The 20,533-nt window shown below is 33.0% G+C and overlaps 1 protein-coding gene across 5 annotated transcripts in view; it reads right to left on the minus strand.

Moving 5' to 3' along the window:
* The window catches only part of KIF6 (kinesin family member 6), a 158,435-nt gene that overhangs the window by 93,919 nt on the left and 43,983 nt on the right, over positions 1-20,533 (minus strand). For all 5 annotated transcript variants that reach the window (XM_039697903.1, XM_039697904.1, XM_039697902.1 and 2 more), the window contains 2 exons: positions 17,465-17,551; positions 14,217-14,320 (listed from right to left, as the gene is read on the minus strand). In XM_039697903.1, coding sequence (XP_039553837.1) covers positions 14,217-14,320; positions 17,465-17,551 — 191 coding nt within the window. The remainder of the gene's footprint in view (positions 1-14,216; positions 14,321-17,464; positions 17,552-20,533) is intronic.

Raw genomic sequence — 20,533 nt, forward strand, 5'->3', positions numbered from 1 at the left:
ATATTGAAGATTTTACAACTGCATATCTGAACATACTGGCACATGCTAACGAATAGTTCTAGAGCTAAAAGCACCTTAGAAGTAATCTTTCCTTTTTCTCATTTATTTTGTAGCCTTTTGCTCTTCTGCTATCTCATAATTGAAAAGACTTAAAACCTGCTCTCTGAGAAGACTAGACTTTAAGAGATTTTGGGCATAGGATTTGTTACTATATACGATTATTTTGCAAAAGAAAAATCTTCTTTTTCTATCACAATAGTCAGCAGATACCATAGCTTTCATGCATAAACTACTTGCTCCAATCACCAAGCAAGGTAAACTATCTTTTAGTGCAGATATTTATACACTTCTCAAAGACCTACTGTTCTTATGAAGAATGAAATTTAATTAGCATTTTATTCTCTTGCAATGTGTTCTTTACAAATAACTGACCAAATCTTCTTGAGGAAGAAACAGTTCAGTAATTTGGTCTTCATAAGACAACCTGGCACAGAGAAGCACCCTCTTTATTTTTCAAAACCAAACTAAAATTATCAGACCAGAAATCTATACAGGCATAATATACCATGTTTTAGGCCAAATGTCACGTCTCTGCAGATAAAGTCAAACTTCCTCTTACATGCTCTCACCATCTTTCCAGGTCTCATATTTCAGGATGCATTGCAGTTCATTCTCAAGACAAAGGGAAGAGGATTTCTAAGCCCAAATTAGACGTTTAACCGACTTACTAAGGTATATTTCAGGGAAACTGCAAACTCAAACTCCATTAACTGGGTTCAGATTTATGGCTTCCTGGTTCCTGACAAATGCTCTATGCTATTTAATAGGCACATGGCAGGCAACAATGACAGGCATATGCCCTGTAAAGCACAATCTTATAATTTTAAATATTTATTGAGGTTATCATCCTCAGAAGATGAACTCAAGTTTTGAGCCTGACCCAGGGAATCCAAGGTAGCTGCATCAAGTGCCCAGGTGCCCAAGAAGGGCAAGAGTTCATCTTTGTGCCTAGTGTTTCCTTTGGACTAGTTTTGTTCAGCTCCCCACTAAATATGCAAGTCTTCTAAATGTCACTGTGTAGTCATTTCAGTTACAGGACTGGGAATCTCGTTGCCATTTTATTATTGGAATAACTTTTTTGTGACCGTATAGAAAAATTGTAGCCATTTTAATATCACAGCATCCAAAGCTGACCCTAGAGTATGTTTTGTAGTATTTCCCTGCTTCTGAAGACTTCTCTCACTGAAATTCTTCACATTATAATAATAGGAAATCCCTTCTGGAGAGTGAAACAATAACATGCATGACAATCTGAAAAAAAAATTTATTATTTTCAGGAGAAAATAATGCTGCAAGACTGGAATGAAAATTGGAAAACATACCAGAAAGTTTTGGTATTTATCTCCTCTAGAGATAGCAAAGTGGCAACAGTCAGAACAGAAGAAAAAGGAAATAAGAGGGTTAGTTTCAAACTCTGCTTTCCCATTTTCACTTAAATACCAAGAGACATATATGTTGTGTATTCCATTCATCGAATGTCCAAAATTCACAGCTTCTGAATTTATAGGACACATCCTGAAGTCAATGTGAGTTGTACATGTGGAGAGCTTGGAGAGGATAGTTAAAGAGAAATATTAGCTACAGAACTATTATTGGCATTGACTTGTTTCTCAGGTGAAGAGATAACAAAATTTACTCAAAGAACCAAAATTTCACTTATTGCTACATGATTTTTCACAGCATTAAGAGTACAACAGAACAGAAGCCAGTAGTACAAAGTTACTCATACTCTCTGCAGACACACTAAGCACAAAGAGCAGGAGAATTAATCCTTCATCCATGGAGACAGGCATTTGTGTAAGCACTGGGAAAAGAGAGGCATTTATACTTTTAATGAGAATATGATTGTGATTAGACAGACACAGAGACAGTGTTTGTCACATCTTAAGCACCTTATTGGTTTCAGTAAGACAAAAAAAGTAAAAAATGGTTTTTGATAATTAGATTGTCTAGACTGAAGTAATCTACAAAAATGGGCCTTTATCTTGAACTAGAAATTATGAAAGAGATGTTTTAACCTTTCAAAGATTATCTGGTTGCCAGGGATTTACCCATACTCAGATTACAACAGATTTAGGCTATGGGAATCAATCAAAGAAATTGCCCTAACTTGCAATTACAATTACTATAATGTGAAAATATTTCAAGAGAAAGATAAAGAATATATAATTCCTGAAACATAATGCTCTATTTTTTGAAATTATTATTCCAGTCAAAAGTCAAGGTTCACTTGTTAAGTATAACAAACTAGACAAGCTGTAGTTATAGATATAATCTGTTATTTCCTCTCTCGTGTTACCTTTTCTGAATTATTGAAAAATCACAACAGTATAATTCATTTTTTGATTTCAAAGTAGCATATAAAAGCCAAAAGAGTTCTGAGCACAAAAAGACTGAGTCAAATCTAAAATAGCACAGCATAAATCTGAAGTTATAAACCAATTCAGCCTCTTTCCAGTTGTAGGAAACTGTCAGTATATTTTTAGACAATTTTTCAATATTTCATTTTTAAGAATGAGAACAAGAAAAGGAAAAGACCATCCAAATGCTATGGATAAAACAAAAATAAAGATTAAATAAATAAAAGAAAACCAGCCATGCAAATCCCCATGAATTCTAGCAAAAGAAATCACTGTCTCTCTCACTCTTTTAGGTTCCCATGTAAAAAACACCAGAACTCTTTCTAAAATAAACACAGAGTCTGGCCACACACTGGACATTCTGGGACTTCTTCCAGAAAACTGCAGCACTAAACAAAGGTACAAAATAAACAATGCGATACAGAGGCAACTTGGAGATTCTCTTCTCAATGAACAGATCTTAATAAATTGAACCATCTTTCATTTAAAATGATTTAGCAGCTCAAAGACTGTCAAAACATATGAATTTATACTGTTCAGATCTTCCGTTTTAAAAATGAAAAAAAAGACAATGCGCCTTCATTTCCAGAAATATTCTTGAGATTAATCAAGGAGACAATAAAGAATGACAGGGCAAGGGAAAAAAATACAGATGAGAATAAGCATAAAAAATGAATACTGACTGTACATTTACTTTTCCCTAAGATATAATCGACAAGGAATATATATTTGATAGGTGGTACAGAAACAAATGACAATAGAATTTACAAGACGAATATCCTTTTACTTCTCATATTCCTGATAAAATCAGTTTACTACTTTTCTCTAAATACTCCATAAAATTAAACAGATAGAATACATGAAAACTAGTGGACAGAATTATATAAAATGGAGCTGTAAAAGATTTATGAAATTCATTCAGGGCACCTTCAGTTACAAGTCTAGAGCATTTTTTCTGGTCAAAACCATGCACAGGCTGTAGTCATCCTCCAACAGAGAGACAGTGAGAAAAACATTTTGGGAAAAAAAGAACAGCCAAAATGGCTTTTGTTTTTCATTCTTACTTTCAAAAGATGGATAATACCCTTCTCCTTAGCAATAATAGCGTCTTCTGAGACGGTCACCTAGTGTTTATTCTTAGCTTTCTACAACGAGAATGCACATTGAACTGTTTTTCTCAAACCAAAGGCTTTTGTAAGAAAATGCCAGCAAGAATTGAACCAGAACAGATTAAACAACCCAACACTGAACAAAGTAGCATCCAGCTGTGCAAGAGTAGCAAGATACTCATAGAGAACAAGAAGTCCTGAGAAGTTTCTAGCAAATCTTCCTTTACTAGAAGTTTACTCTACTCAGAGGCGTGGGTAAGTGGCAGAACAAAGGTAATTATAAAATCATGCGGTAAAAAAAAGTTATTTTTCTAAAGCATCATTTTTCAACTCAGTCACAGTAGAATAACAAAAAGGCATATGAAATAAAGTATTTTTAGTCATCTATTGTGGCTCAGCCCTGAGACCATACACCTAGTCAGTCAGTATGTCCTATTTTCTGTAAGAGTTGTGAACTAGAGTTTCTTTCAAAAAGACCTAAGCAATTAGTCCTTTTATTAACTTACGCTTTTATGCTGAGGATAATAGTCAACACTTTCATGTTCTCTCAAAACAGAAATCGTAAAATAAAGTTGCCAAAAGAAGGGTGTTTTGATAATGAAATTTCTACAGGAAAGAGCATGCTGGACACAGAATATATACCATGTTTGAAAATTTTCAAAGTATGGGACTGAACTTTTCTTCTCCCCAAAACAACCCAGGCTGAACCTTAATTTCCCCATTATACAAATTTCCAAAAGTCAATGGGAAAATAATTTAGAAAAATCATATACATAGGTTGTACAACATGAGTGAGAGTGCCAACGTAACTCATAAACTAGAGCAAAGGAAAAAATGCTCAAATGCTTTGGTTCAAGCATATAATGAAAACCAGCTAGAATCAAGAAGGAAAAAAACCCCAAAACTAACAAACATACCAAAACCACTTTCCATAACATTGAATATATGTGAACACTCTCGCTTATAATATGATATCATGTTTTCCTTTCTCCTATTTTTTGAGACTAGTACTACAGCAGTCCTGGTCTTCCCTGTTATATGAAAGACAGACTACAGAAGAAATAAATTCCTGTTTTGACATTCTATTTCTCTGTTATAACTTACAAAATGAGCTTTGCTAGGTATCAATCTGTAGCAAAAAAAAAAAAAATAAATTCCCCAACTAAAATTAAATTTCAAGATAATCAAGCCAAAGACCTAGTAATGAAATGACACCAAAAACCTTTTAACATTCAAGATAATCAAGCCAAAGACCTAGTAATGAAATGACACCAAAAACCTTGTAACAAATACCTATCACTCACTGGAGCAGAAAACCAGACAAAGAGATGCTCTATGTACTATCATCTGAAGATCAACACAAGGAATTTTATAACACACTGGAGAGACCCTTATAAAAAATACTTAGAACTATGAATTTACACTGCTCTGCTTTTAAAGTCAGCTTGATAGGAAAAAGCTATGATGGAAGCTGTTTAATTAACTGAAATTCAATGAAAACCTAATTATGGAGCTAGTTTCAAACACTAAATTGAAAATAACTGAATTGCCTACTTGTCACACTTAACTGCTTCAGTGGAAATATGCCATATGTGTGTGTGTGTGTGTGTGTGTGTATATATATATATATATGTGGTACTCTTCTAACATAAGATGGTCAATTTAATTTATTTAAATTTGAAGGAATTTTGTTATGCTGGTGAATTTCATCAGAAAAGGCTCCATTAATCTGAAACAGAAGTACCTAGCTACAAGATAATTGCACTGAAAGTATAAAACTAGTACTAAAAAAATCTCCAAACCTAAAGGTATATTTTAGAAATCCTAAAAACTATATTTTTGTGTATAAACAAATATGAAACTAATAATCTTGCATTTGTTGTAGTTAATAACATTAGCAAGCTAGCTGCTGTATTCTTCATTGGTTTTAGTTCAGTAAGGCTCTCAAAAATGTTTTCATGCAGAATTTGTGCTAATAAAAACTGGAAAGTAGATGATCACAGTTCATGTCACATGACAAGAAAATAATTATCGTAGAAAGATGTCCCTTATAAGTCATGAACATCCAAAGTGATTCAAGTTTTTCTCTTTTATATTGCATATTGTAAGGTAAACTACAGAACAGTAAATATTGTTTGATGTTACTAAAGTAAATGAAGCATCCAAGGTATTTTTAATAGATTTCTCTTCTGTTACTACTGCAATGTTCTGCTCTGAGAACAGCGGGCTTAACTTACACTAATAAGAGCAAGGATATGCTGAAGAGTATTGCCAGAACCCTGCTGTATCAGAAAAAAATAGTTTACCCGAAGACATTTTCAGAAGGATGAACAATATGGAACAATATGAAACAAAGACCCATTTTCTGTGAAAAACAGTAGTAAACAAAGAAGGGGGCTTTCTTTCCCAGTGCTCATCAGGAAAAAAAAAACCCAAAAAAACCCAAAAAAACCCGAACAACAAATGGGGCTTTCTTTCCCAGTGCTCATCAGAAAAAAAAAACCCCAAAAAACCCAAAAAAACCCGAACAACAAAACCCCAATGGGAGAAAAAGACTACACATATGCACAAAAGTTTTCAAGTCAATGTCAAGGGAACAGTATTACGTGATTACAAGATTAATTTAAAACTAATTTTGATAGTGACCCTTTACATATTAACAGAGTACAAAAGCAAGGTATTACAGTGCTGATCCAGGCAGGTTTGAATCATGATACTAAAATGTGAAACCACAAGCTGTGTCAAGAACAAGTCTTTGTGATGATCCTTGGAAGAAAACTCACAGTAGAACAGCCATAAACAGTTGGGATGGAAATGTGTTAAGCTAACAGTGCTCTTTCATTAGTGACTGTAAATCAGGCCCAAGTTCTTGGTGGAGCCTTTCCATCTTTATATCTTTTCTCTTGCAGATAATGTAAACACACACTGTACTGCAGCTCAAAGACAGCTTTTACATTGTCAACTTAATTTCTTTTCTGTTACTTTCCACCCTTCAGAAATTCTTCTTTAATGAAGACTGCTTACTGATTAGACTACACATAAATCACAAAACCTTTCTACCCACCTTACTTCAGATTCCATGCAATTTTTCTCATAGCACAACTACAGAATGATTAACTAAGCACTTTACCCATTCATTAAATAACATGCACCTATATTTTTTCTAAAAATCTGCTTCTGAATCAGTCATTTGTTTGGATGAACCAGGAGGCAAATTACACAGCTGAAATGCATCAGAAAAGCACTCCCCGCCAACTGAGTATGTTTTTAAAGTTTGGAGCTCTCAATAGCTTGCAGAATGCACAGTCTCAAAACACAGATTTGGAAGGACTTGTTTTGACCTTGCTTTATGTGCCATGATTCATTCCTGAGAGAACTTGCCTTTTAACCCCTGATCACTGACATTGTATGTTATGTATCAAAATTAAGTCCACTTAAATAACAATTAATTTTGTGTGTCAGTTGTGAACTCTGTCATGAGAAAAAAGTTTAAGTTTATGCAAACTAGGCTGCTAACAAGGCAGATAATGAAGAACTTGTGGTAATTAGAGAGTTCTTTTTAATTAAACAAGTTTGTTTACCTTGACTTTGCAAGAGTTTTCCTCTTGGTAACATAATTGTTATCAATTTGTTTTAAAATATATTCCTTACAAAAATTATCATTAAGTTTAATAATGACGTCTATATTGTTTAAATAGGACTGCTACATCCCTAAAAGTTTTATCAATCCATTGATCTAAAAAATGCATGATAGTGGAAGCAGAATGAATATTACACTTAAGAACAGCTAACTTGAAGCTAAGTTAACTTCAAGTGTGCATCAGGATGAGAAGACCGTGGAGATTCAAAGTAGTGGATTTTATGAATAATGTTATGGAAGATAAGGGAAAAAAGTAAAGGTATTTCCAGGCATTATTGTGAATGAAATGGCAGAAGGTAAAAGTACACAGAATACATCCAGCTTGTCCTGAGAAGAGCTGTTATATATTACTGACAGGTAGTACACATGACAGCATAACTGACATTTATAGAGGATAATGCTGTATTCCGTGTCCAGAAATAACTGCTTAATCCCTCATTTAACAAAAGTGTGCTAACTCCTGGGTGAAATAATAATAATTCAGGTAACTAAATAATGGAAGCAGTTACATAAGCCTTTGTACAATCCCTTCAGTAGATATTTCATGGAATAGTTTTGTTATCATAGCCCTGGTATAGGCTGCATTGATTTGGTTCAGTCTTAGACCAGGGCAGTAAGTAAGAGCAGTAAGTGTCTTACATTTCTACAGTCTGGAAGACTTATACAGCTTTAAAAAATATCTATATAGTGTCTTAACAACTATATATTACAGGAGATTCTTCTGAATTAGATGGCTACCATGTGGCAAACAGATGTAAGATTAATTTCTACACAGTTGAAAAGCATTCATTTCAATGATGAAATTTAGAGCACACAGCTCTAAATCTTTGTATCAGTAAGAAAAGGGGTGATTTGGACTGGACAATAAAAAGACCAAGACTGGTTTATGGGAGAAAAAGGTGCCTACTGCCTGTAATTCTACACATGCAATTTTTTTTTCAGAGAAGAAACATGTCAAGTAGCTTGCTGAGATGATTTCCTTCTTCAACAGCACTTTATAAAAACAACCCAAAAGCGCATACAGAAAGGAATGCTACTCACTGCCAGCTAATGCTTGTGGCCATAACAGTAGTTATGTTCTAATCACTGGAGTACATCTAAAAGTAGCAAGAGAAAACCAACCTTTATTTTATCAAAATTTTAAAAAGTAAAAATATCTACAAAGTAGGAAAACTTGAAATAAAATGAAATTACAAAGGACAAGCATAACAGCAATACAAAGAAGCCCAAAGTACTCATATGGATGAACACCAAGAAAAACCTACAGTACAAAACACAGAAGTAGTTTAAAAATCTCTGTAAAGTATCACTTACAGGTTATTTCCTATAAGCTCAAAAGAAAAAGACTATCAAAAAGTATTCAAAGTTCCAAAAGATACAAACAGGTATTTAGTGGCATCTTCAGAATAACTCACCTGACCAAATATTCAATGAAGTTCAGTGAGATTCAAAAAGCTTCTATGATCACTTTTGGTCATATATATATATATATATATATATGAAAATTTGCTCTAAGATTTTTTCAAACATAAAAATAATTAACTGAAGCTATGCTACATTTTCTCCATATACCTCACTAATATATGTTTATTTCACTAGTACTGTTGAAACCATATGACATCCCACGCTAAAACAAACTTGCTATCCACTGTAAAGAGCTTTACAGTTTATTATCTCTGAATAGTTTCAGTGTAAAAGGTGATCAGTTTAAATAAGATTTTTCCCCCCTACTTTCAGAGGCCTTGGAACAAAAAGCAGGATCACAGAAAATTATTTCAACTTTAAGCTGGTAGCTTAGGTGCTTGCATTAGGAATCTGAACTTTCTGTGCTGTTGCTACACATTTCATAACATGTAGGAGAAAATATGTCATCTAAGAAAATACAATGATTTAATAACATTTCAATATTTCAAATCAGGCATCTTAAGACTACTTTATAGCTAAGGCAGCTTGTTCTCTTAAATATTGCCTACACAGTCCATGTGTGTCAATCTGCTAACTTCTACACAGATCTATGGTCTGCAAAACTGTGTTGACAAAAGGCAAGGTGATATGCCTTTATTTCTTCCACCTTGCAAATGAAATTGAACACTGACATCAGCAAATAAGAACATTTGCCCTGCTTTGTAAAAGAAGCCATTTGTTCAACAGCTTAACTGAGTAACTGTTAAAGGTCTATATTGTACAACAGTGCAATATTGCTAATACTATGATAGCATACAGATGTCACTATGTTGAAACAGAAAAAATGAAAGACAGAAGTAATGAGATCTCCAGGACCTGAGTAAGATGAACAATATATGACTGTTGAAGTAAAAAATAGAAGTATCTGTAATAACATATGTATCTGAAAGAAATAAGGTAAAGTTATTAATAAATTAAAGTGCTAAGCCAGTACTTCTGGTCCTGTTCTTAGAGATTTCCAGCTGGCAAAAGCTCTGCAAGCGTGGGTTTTCTGGAACATAGGACATTGATTTGAAATCCTGACTTTCTGGGCACAAAATGAAAATTGCTAGTGAGCTCATGTATATTACTAAAAAAAAAAATCACAAATTATTCAAACAAAAAGGACTTTGCCTTTCACTTTCAGCATACAATTGACAAAAAAATAATTTGAAGGTAATTTAATTATATTCTAAAGCATAATGCTGAAATGTGAAAGAGTACAATTTCCTTGTATTTGGGACGTATGATGTTATTTTCTAATTTTAAAAATAGTTCAAAGGGCTCCTTTTCTAATTTTTTCCCCCTTAAATATGAAACTAATTCTTCAGCTCAAAGAAATATTTAGATCAGTCTTTTACTGCTGAGGAAATAGAAGGTAAGATCCAAAGCAAGCAATTCAGATTTTGGAAGCATTTTATGAACTACATTCTGAACCATTCATGTACTCTAGCTGAATTTTTTAAGCTTTGCTTTTTAGATAAACAAAATGAAGGCAGAAGGATTAATTTATGTTTAACATTTATGGGAACAAAAGAATAAAATTAAAAATATGACACAGTAATACAAGTGCTCACCATTTAACACAGAATTCTGAATTTCAGACAGCTGTAGCTTTAGTCACACAACTGATAAGGTGCATCATATTATAGTTTACCATTCCCAAGAAAAGTCAAGAGCATTTGTTTCCCATTTTTTTTTAAACTTAGTAAATGGTAATGTGACATGGTTGTAATTATGAGGAAAGCCTATTTGACAAATATTTTCCTTCAATTAAATGAAAAAAAAATTAAAATAAATCCCTGAAGAATTTTGATTTTTGTGGAAAAAAAACAATAAAGAGTGAAAATCAACTTATTCATATGCTACCTACAAATATTTAGTAATTCCAACTATTCCAACTGAGTAGCCTACCAATTTCCTTTGGAATGCTCCGAATGTAAACAAGTAGAATGAAGCTCATTGTTGCAATAAATGTTCAGAATTTCTTGACTTGCTAAGTCAAGAAACATACAAAATATAATTTTCACATATTATTAATACTTATTTCCTGGGCAATCACTAATACCTAGTTTCTGCAACATATGTAGAGAGCAAAAAAACCTATGCAAAACCATAAGCATTGTGTTAGACTAAAAAAATATTGGACCTACACACGTACACTGGACTTGGTTTCATTTTGGCACCTGTCTTGTACAGAAAAGTGCCTGAGATAAAGTATTGTGTGGGACAGAAAGAATAAATGGGTACTCAGTGCATGGAGTTTTTCACTGACATGTTTTGTACCTTTGACCATCTGTACTCAGCATTAAAGAATTAAAAAAAACCCCAAACAAACTAGGTTCAGAATACTTTCAGCAGATCAGTTTTGCCGTGACCTCTGTTAAAATACATATGATGAATAAAAAAAAAAGAAGAATTAAAACACATCCAGTTTTAATAATACTATGCTTTATAACAGTTCTGCTTACTAGTCAATTATTTGCAATAAAATCAACCACAGATTTCAAAGTCTAAGAATTTGGAAAAGAACTAAATAAACTCGAATTATTTACATATATATATGTATATAAACACATGATGAGATATAGTTTAAATTTAAACAGATATCCTAACTAAGCAAAAATGTCTAAGTAGGATTTCAAATCTATAATTACCTCAATTAGACTTTCCTCTCTGACATTTAAGAAAAGCATCAATAATAAAAACAATAGTAATAAAATAATCCCCTACAATACTAGTGCTTTAAGAATCATTCTTGGGTGGCCACTTGAAATAAAGCACAACAGACTATGTTGTATTATCACCTATACCATGTTTCTTTTCTTCTTTTCCCTGTCATAACAAACTGATCTGTATGGCTCCTGATAAATAATATTATTTAGGTTTTATTATAGATGCAAAACCAGATTCAAATCCCAGCACAGACATTTTCCAGTAATAGTCAATCATGATTTTATCAGCCATCATCCAAGTCCATACTTCTGTTTGGACTAGTCACTTGTATATTTATTCTTTAATGTGTACAAACTCTCCAGATAATGAGTAGCTCCAAGCTGAGATGGCCAGTCCCAATAAACAGAACTGTCATGGAGATATGCTGTTATGTGTTGATAAACTCTAACTGGAGACAGAACACTTAGACGCTATCTGCTGATTGTCATAAGTGCTCAGAACATTTATGGACCTCAAGCTCAGTCATGTAAATCAGCATGGTCACAAATGTTATTGCCATATGAAAGCAAGCTCATAAACAATAAATGTTCAAAACCACAAAAAGATACTTTCATTGAAGCAGTGGCTTTTTATACTATCATTTAATTATATTTTCATTTAGGTGTTTGAGCCACATCAGCTATTTATCTGTGAGCACTCTGTTTGCATGAACACAGACAAATGCAAAACTCATAAACACTGACATTTGGTATTTTCCTTCCCTTGAATTGTTCTGGAAAAGATTGACTTAGCTTTCCACATTTCATTCAACTGCAGCCCAAAGTACTAACAAGCCAGTTTGACTCTCTCTAACACTCTCTTTGCCTCTCTGTTTGAAAAAATTCTACATATCCAACTTATTTTTTTCTCTTTAAATCACATTAAGAAAACAATCCCTGAGAAATGCTATTATATGGCATTGATGACTGATGAAGTTGTTTGAGGCCCTTCTTGTTTAGTATTGATCCTCAGGAAAATTATTATATCCCAGTCAGCAGTACTTAAGTGCTGTTCTTTATTTTAATTCCGCAGCATTTCTTCCAAGAAAGAACTTAATTTTGAAATGATGAATACATATGCTACATAAGCCTGAATAAATATAAATGATAAATTAAAAAACCTTAAAATTTTGCATTGACCTAATCTAGCTGAGGCCCTTGAAAGTTATTTCTCACTGTGTGCCTTAATACACATAGAAACTCATACAAGTCTCCACCCTGCTTCTTTCTGGAGTAATGAGATGCAAAATTCTTTGTTATGAGCCCATAAGAAACACTTTCTGATAGTGTAATGCACTATATATTGTGCCACATAGATAAAAAGAAAAAACATAAAACTCATACACTTCTAAGTCACATTTCTGAAATCAGCTCTCCCAGTTGTATGCAGATGGTACATTCCTACTTTTCCTTTGCATAATCATAATGAAAAATTTAATCAATCATTAATCCATTACTATTTATAACCTATTCCTATTTCTATAACTGCCATTTCCATGGCAAAATGGTAAAAATCTTAGGAAATAAGATTTGTGACTGTGGTCTAAGAAAATCCAAACAATTTTTAAAACCCCAGTTTCTCTACACAAAGTAAGCAGCAAACAAGACCACAGTGAAAAGTTAATGTGACAGATTCTTACAATTATGTTATGAAAGTACTTATTTAAACCAACATATAGATTATTTAAGTATGTCTGAATAAAATCACTGAAAGTTAGTTATCTTTTGAAGATTAAAAAGATTTCTTTTTACGTTTCTGCCAGGGTAAGAAGAAACTAACTAATAAGGGCATTTTATTCTGCATATAATGAAAAAGAAAAGTACTTTTCTTTCTATGGCTCATCTTGGTCATATCTAGTGCTACTCTTCAATGTTATTTAGTGCATTTGACTCTCCTGTTTGGGCAGATGATAAATATATATATTAACTCCATAGGAACTGCAGGGACATTTCTGTTTAGGAGACTATACTGATAATTGCTGATGTAAATGATTAATAATGACAATGATCTACATGAAAAATTCAAAGTTCAAGGTAGCAGCTTGTCCTCATGTCTCCAGACTCTCCTGTGTGTCAGGGGAAATTGTTAGCACTGGTAGCTGTCTTCTGGAGCAGTCCCTTGAGAGATTAAAGACTAAATATTCCCACAGCTTCAATTTGGTTACTGTTAATGTATTAATCAAACAAAATTAGGCAGTTACTTCATTCTTTATAGAGTTGAAGTACAGTAATTAAATAAGCTCATACTACAGAATCAATTTTTCAAGCCTAGAAATTGAATTCAGTTATTGTGAAATTAGTCTGAGCAAATACATCATGTTTAGAAAGTTCCTATATGCTATACTGATCTGTTACCAAAAGCTGCAGTATATTACAATATTTACATGAATTAATAGTATATTTCAACAGCATGTTCAGTCAAAAAAAAAACAAACCAAGAATATTTGGCTTCCAAAACATTGATTAATTGTGGATCAGAAATGTGAGCTTTCTTTTGGTTTATGTCAAACTAGTGCTACAGCAGGATATATCTTAGCACAAGAACATTTTTTTTAAATCTACCCAGATTGCATATCCAGTTTTGAGAGAGACTGTTTTTCATTCTGCCCTATTATACAACACTTCTTTTTGCCTGGCATTTGACAGGCATTCCCATCCTTAGCATTTACTTTACTTCACTTCCTCAATGCTGAGCCTGCAAAAACACAGCCAGCAGCCTCGTAGAGATTTTCATGGAAATCTGCCATTCTAAACTGGCACCTAACTCCACTTTATTATTCACTCAGGGAAGTTGAAAACTCTGAGATTAATTTAAATATTTATGCCAGTAAAGAAACTGATGAAAAGTATAATAAAAAAAGAAGAAAATGAAAACAATGTAAGACATTACTGAAGTAGCTCTTCTTGGGAAAGCTCTGATGTTCTTTGCTTGCCAGTCACCAGTGCCAACTCATCCCTCAAATCCTGGATCTCCTTTTTCAGCTGGAAAATCATCTACAAACAGCAAGACATAAACCAAGCATCACCTACAAATTAATAGCTAGTTTATGATCTTTTCAGTAGAAGGTTGATTTTAGGTACATATACTTTGGTTTTCTCTTTTTTTAAACAAGATATCTTTTCTAAAAACCATCAAAATGCCTTAAATACACCAAGCACCATTTTTTCTCTCTTTTTCCATTTATAAACCCAAGAAAAGTCTTCCAAATTCAGTAAATTCTTGTGTTAGAAGACTTGGCTGTACAGAAGCGTACAAAATAAATTTTGCAAAAGTGAAATATTATTTGACATAGGAATAAAAAGAGTTTTTATGACTCATTAGTTTTGCTTCAATAATAAAAAACATATTTAAGAACTGACATCTTTGTTACAGTAAGGGCAACTACACAACAAAAATGGGTTTTTTTTGCTTTCCCTTATAGAAATAGAAATTTCAAAGCAATATCATAATTTGAATCTTACCTTTTTTTTTCTTTTTCATGTGACATTTTGCTATTACTAGAATTATTTCATGCTCTACTTGTAGGATGCATCAGTTGCTAGCAACAAGCTGATGGCATAAAGCAACATGATGAAATTAAATTGAATTAATGAATAGTAATGTGATAATATTACAGAGAAAAGTTAACTAGATTTTTAAATTCTAGGAAGTGATTGATGGAATCGATACTTTGGGAATACAAAAACCAAAATATAATAGATACAAAATATTATATATTTTGTATAAAACCAAATTTCACTAATCATTAATGTCTGAAAGCCAAATTCTGCAAAACAGGTCAATATGCAAATACCTCAGTCTAAAACATGAATTAGTGCCTTCTTGGACACTTCATGGTTGATCATTTAATGAAGCCTCCCTTTATATGGCTCAAATGTATCAGTAGGCCAGTGATATTTTTAGGTAGATTTGCATACACTGATTCCACGTGCAGGACAAGTTTCCAAGAGAAGAATGTTTTTAAGGAAAAATAATCACTTTTGATTGCATGCTTTCCAGTAATGAGATTGTTGAAATTGATGACACATATTTTTGCTGGATGTTAAAACTCCTTCAAACATTTATATTGCTTTTAACGGTTAAATTTAACCATAACTTCCCAAGCTTTTACTTTGAAAACAAAATTATTTTAAACATGTATATGATTACTTCTTTTAACTCTAAACCTATAGCTTATAGGGTTTTTTTAACAATAATGATTTTTTTTACAATAAAGTATGAAAGTCTTACATAATATTTTATTTCATAGTCTATCAAAATTATGACCATTAATTAGACTCTTATGACTGTTAATTATGTTGCAAGAACACTTAGAGAATATTGCAGGCCAAACATTTTACTCTGATTTTATATTGCCCCATTTTGGTGCCACACTCTGATGTAGTTTGTGCCAGCTACTGAGTCAAGAAAATTAAATTTGGGGCTGGAGTGGAAAATGGTAGACAGCTAAATCACGGTAGCATCTCTGTTCAATGCTCCAATTTGTTAGTATGATTAACTTCAATCTGACAACAACAGAAATCCCAATTTCAGGATATGGATAGAAGATTCATTTTCAAGTATTATTAAGGCAAACAAAAATCTACAGATGCAAAATAACTTCATTTCTATTTTTACATGATTGCCAGAAGAGATGAGGTTTAATTCAAGACCTTGGTTTTCAGTTTAAATTATGTTCTTAGCCATGAGTGTGAGAGGTTCAAAGATGCACCACTTAAAAGTACAACAGGTACAAATTCATTTTCTCAGTAAGATAAAAAAGTCATGAATTCTCCATTATGAAGAACAAAGTTTACAGAACAATCTAACTTAATTCAGAACCAACAAGTGGTACCGTGAACACCCTTTATAAAGCATGCATTCAACACTCAGATGATAGATACTGACAATAAATTGTTTTGATTTTTCATAAAATTATTTTATTACAATACAATTTTATTTTTATGAAAAAAATCTTAAACCCAGCACTTTGAATAATAGGGTTGTACTCTGGGAATATACTTAAGATGGCCAAAAAATTCCATAATGAGCACAGGGCCATATAAATTCAAGGTACCTGTGCTCCCCTGCCTTTTCCACAAGAGGGGATGGTTTTCTAACTCTCATGTGTCCACTTCTGCTTTACTTGCTAAATGATCCTGCAGAGCGAGACATACCAAACTCGTGGAGTAGAGCTCCACAGGATGTAGTAAATGTTCAGGAGCCTGCATGTGCTTTACCTCAATCAAAGCTTTCTGTGGCCATGGAAGAAATGTTTTGCATGATTTGCTGTTAGAAAGTCTACACAGAAAAGAAAACAGACAGATAGAAATGAAGAAGTTGTTCAATGCCTATTGGGTATATTTTTTGGCCTTTTTTAACTCTGTGATACTATTGCTATTAGAAATTGCTTGCAAAGAAAAACAAAATAAATAATAATAATGAAAAAGAAAACCAGCTGAAAAACTGACAAGGATCTTATATTCCCTTTTAAAGAAGAAGAGACAAGAAAAAATTTAAAGCACAATTATTAACAGTAACTGAAATATGCTAATTACTATCAAATAACAATGACTTAAATAATTAGCTACATAATTAGCTATTTCTGTCACCCTTGCTTGTTTCCCTCTGTTTTTCTAATGGAAACATCACAGAGTTTTTTCTTCCTATCTAAAATGTTCCTTGAATCAATTTCAATGAAAGGCTTGGTATATTTCTCAGCTTTTTAATACACAAATTGTTTCAGTGCAGTTGTGTGCCTTTACCAAGTGACTAGCAATCTTAGTACATTCTTAGAGTTTTTGAACCATCCAATGATCTGTGATTATGATTTAGGAATTATCAATTTAAAAAAAACCACTAAGATGATAATGAAAGTGACCATTTCTTCCCATATGCTTTAAGAGTTGAGAAAGCCTTTAGAGATTTGATAAGCCTTTAGAGCCTTTAGAGATTTGATAAAGATCCACTTAATTATAACTGTGTCCAAAAGAAAAAAGTTAAAGTGGCAGTTATTTTAAAGAAAAAAAGTTGGAGCTTGCATCTGAAAAGAATTTAATGGGGTGTTTCAGTATAAAATCCCCAACATAAATTTGACTGTTGATTAATAAATCTTAAATCAAGCAATCTGCTTCCCTCTGTTCCCAGACAGTTCTCACCAATCTGGGGTCAATTTCTTCATTAAGAACTGCTTCATTCTTAATAAGAGCAACTCGCTGTGCAAATCTGCAGGTTGATATAGATTCCTAGAAGAAAAATTAAAAAAAATGAGAGAGTGGAGAGAATTCTGATTACTTTTGCACCAGGTAAGTAGCCAGACTGCCAACAAAGCCATTAAACTAAGTTTCCATTTTTTGAGTATGTTACAGAAATATTCTGTCATTTTCCATTCTAAAATAACAAAACTGAAAGGAAATTATGTTGGCATATTAATGACAGGAGCACATAAAACTGTTAAATCATACGACGCATTTTACCAATACAGTTTATCCTCTCACCAATTTCATTACAGGTAAGTTCCCAGCTGGAATTACAGAGTAACAAAGCTATGCTACTCAGAAAGCAATAACCTTTATAAATTATGAGAAAATGACAAAACTAATGAAAGTTGCTGTTTTGTTGTTGTTTTTTTGGTTTTGTTTGGTTGGTTTTTTGGTGAAAAGGGGACTAGGCAATTTATGTAAAAGAAGCTGGGAAAAAAGAGGGAGGAAAGAATAGCGGAAATCCAGGACAACTGAGAAACAAGCTAGGAGACTTGAAACTGAGACGCATACAGGAGAACTGTGATACCAGATAAAAATCTGTCAGATGAGCTAAGACAGGGATCAGCAGGACTGAAAGGCAGAAAAAAAGAGATACTAGACTGACTTGGCTGGGGAAACTCTGTGACAGTCATTGTGTACTCCTGTTTAGTGCACAGAGAGAAATCAAAGATGCTGATATGTCTTGTTCTCACATTCCAGATCAGCTGATATTTAAATGCTAGACCCCACTATAAGACTTATATATTTAATGAAAAAATCCCAGCAATTCACTCCCTTTCAGTCAAGTAATAACTTGACTGCTAGGCAGCAGTTTATCTTAGAAATTCAAATGATGCTTGAAAAACTGTATGACAAACCCTTATGGGATGTGACAGCCTGCATTTAAAAGAGAATTTGTACCAGAGACCCTACATTAATTCATGACTGGACTGTAACAGAACTGATTTTCAGAATGGAAGTAATTCTGCAGTTTCCAGTCCTCCAATATAAGAAAATATCAATTGAAACATTATGCTCATTCACCTTTTTGCACACAGCTTCTGTCTCTTTAAGTGCTTGGAGGTTTTGGTTTGGAACCCTGAGGAAGGGTTACATGAGGAAAAATGATTATTGCTAAAGACAATGTATACACAGAGAATCAAAGCAAAAGAAGCCCTTACAATTAAGAGAGTTGCACACAGTATTAGTTGGGCTCTATGTCTACCTCTGCTGTTCCTTTGCAATGATGATCAGCCAATGTGACTTTAATTAAGTTCTATACATATAGTAAGTACAGTTATATGTACAGTACACATACATACATTTCCACTAGATTTCTTTGCCTTGTTTAGTGTGCAGCACATGTTAAATTAATGAGTAGGTAATCAATTCGGTTCTCAATGTTCAATATGCTAGCTTACAATTTGTTTATTCCATGCCATCAAAATGGTAATGAAGTCAGACATCTAATTTCCTAATCATTTTTACACCATGTTTATCATCCTAGCACCTCAGGGCTTTACAAGAATTAGTCAATAAACTTTCTTTTCTGCAAGTGTGAGAAATGATTACACTTAACAGAATGGAAACTGAAGTAAAAAGTACCAAAATATTATACTCGATTGTTGTCATTTTATGATCTGCTGTTCAAAACAGCTTCCATTCTGCTTCAGTTACAGCTATATTCAATAATATATGTACAATTCAGAATCAACATCTTCATCCAAACACTCAAAAAAATTGATGTAATGACTTAAATTCTGTACAAACTCATTGGTAGAAGTAGGAATATAATCTAATTCTCTAGGGTATTGATCTATTTGTCCTCTTCATATGAGTTCCCTTTCTTACTCTGAATTTTCTGCTTAATTGTTTTCATTACAAGAAACAACACTAGGTCTTTCTGAAAGTGGTTTTTATTCTGTAACTTCAATTCATACTGCAGGTAGTTCTATCTTGTGCATCATTTGTGAGTGAAATGTACACCCAATGGAAAAAACAAACCAAAATGCAACCCTAACATAGCTATGGATAATGACTCGTGCACCTATCCTAATTTTGATGTTTTCTGATGATTAGCACCTTCCATATAATCTTTTTATATTACTCAGACATATTAGCTTATCATCTTCCTTTATTATTTGGACATTCCAGATTTTGGGGATCAAGGAAGGGATTTTGTTGGTTTTTTTTTTGTTTAGTTGGTTTTTGTTTTTTTGGGTTTTTTTTTTGGTGGTTTTTTTTTGTTGTTGTTGTTGTTTGGTTTTTTTTGTTGCTGTTGTTGTTTTATTTTATTTTTGGGAAGACTGAAGAATGAGATCTGTGGTGTAAATAGTATATATTAAAGCAAGAACATGAAAATTTTCGTAGCTTGTATTGGATAATTGCTTGATCTAAATATTTCCAAAATAGAAATCTAGAACACAATGTGAGATACACCTGATGAATTGATATATTAAAGGTTTCTGATCTCACAGAGCTTAAAATAAAATTAACAAACTTACCCAGCTGCCTTTGTAACCAGACAATATGTTTGCATAACTACATTTGCAAGTCTGAACAATATGTTTTCATTTAACAGCAAAGTCCACTTCTGTAAAGGAAAAGTCTACATCTAGACGAAGTATGGTTTGAGTATAATATTTTCCACTGTATTTCAGAAAATAGTCTTAGACTAAATAGTTTTTCTTTTCTTGTTTATTCATATTAGAATGCTTTTATGTTAGGAAAATCAGGAAATAAACCGATTATAAATGGCTTGGAGCAGTGTTCTATGTACTCACATTGCTACATGTTCTAGAATAAAATAGACAACACTATTTCAGTTAGAAGGGACCTACAATGATCAGCTTGTCCAGCCTGACCAAGTTAAAGCACATTGTTAAGGGCATTGTCCAAACACCTCTTAAACACTGACAGGCTTGGGGCACCAACCACCTCTCCAGTCTTTAACATCCAGTGTTTAACCATTCTCTCAAAGAGATG

The sequence above is a fragment of the Passer montanus genome, unplaced genomic scaffold, assembly GCF_014805655.1.
Source record: "Passer montanus isolate IOZ18808 unplaced genomic scaffold, ASM1480565v1 scaffold12, whole genome shotgun sequence".
Classification (NCBI taxonomy): Eukaryota; Metazoa; Chordata; class Aves; order Passeriformes; family Passeridae; genus Passer; species Passer montanus.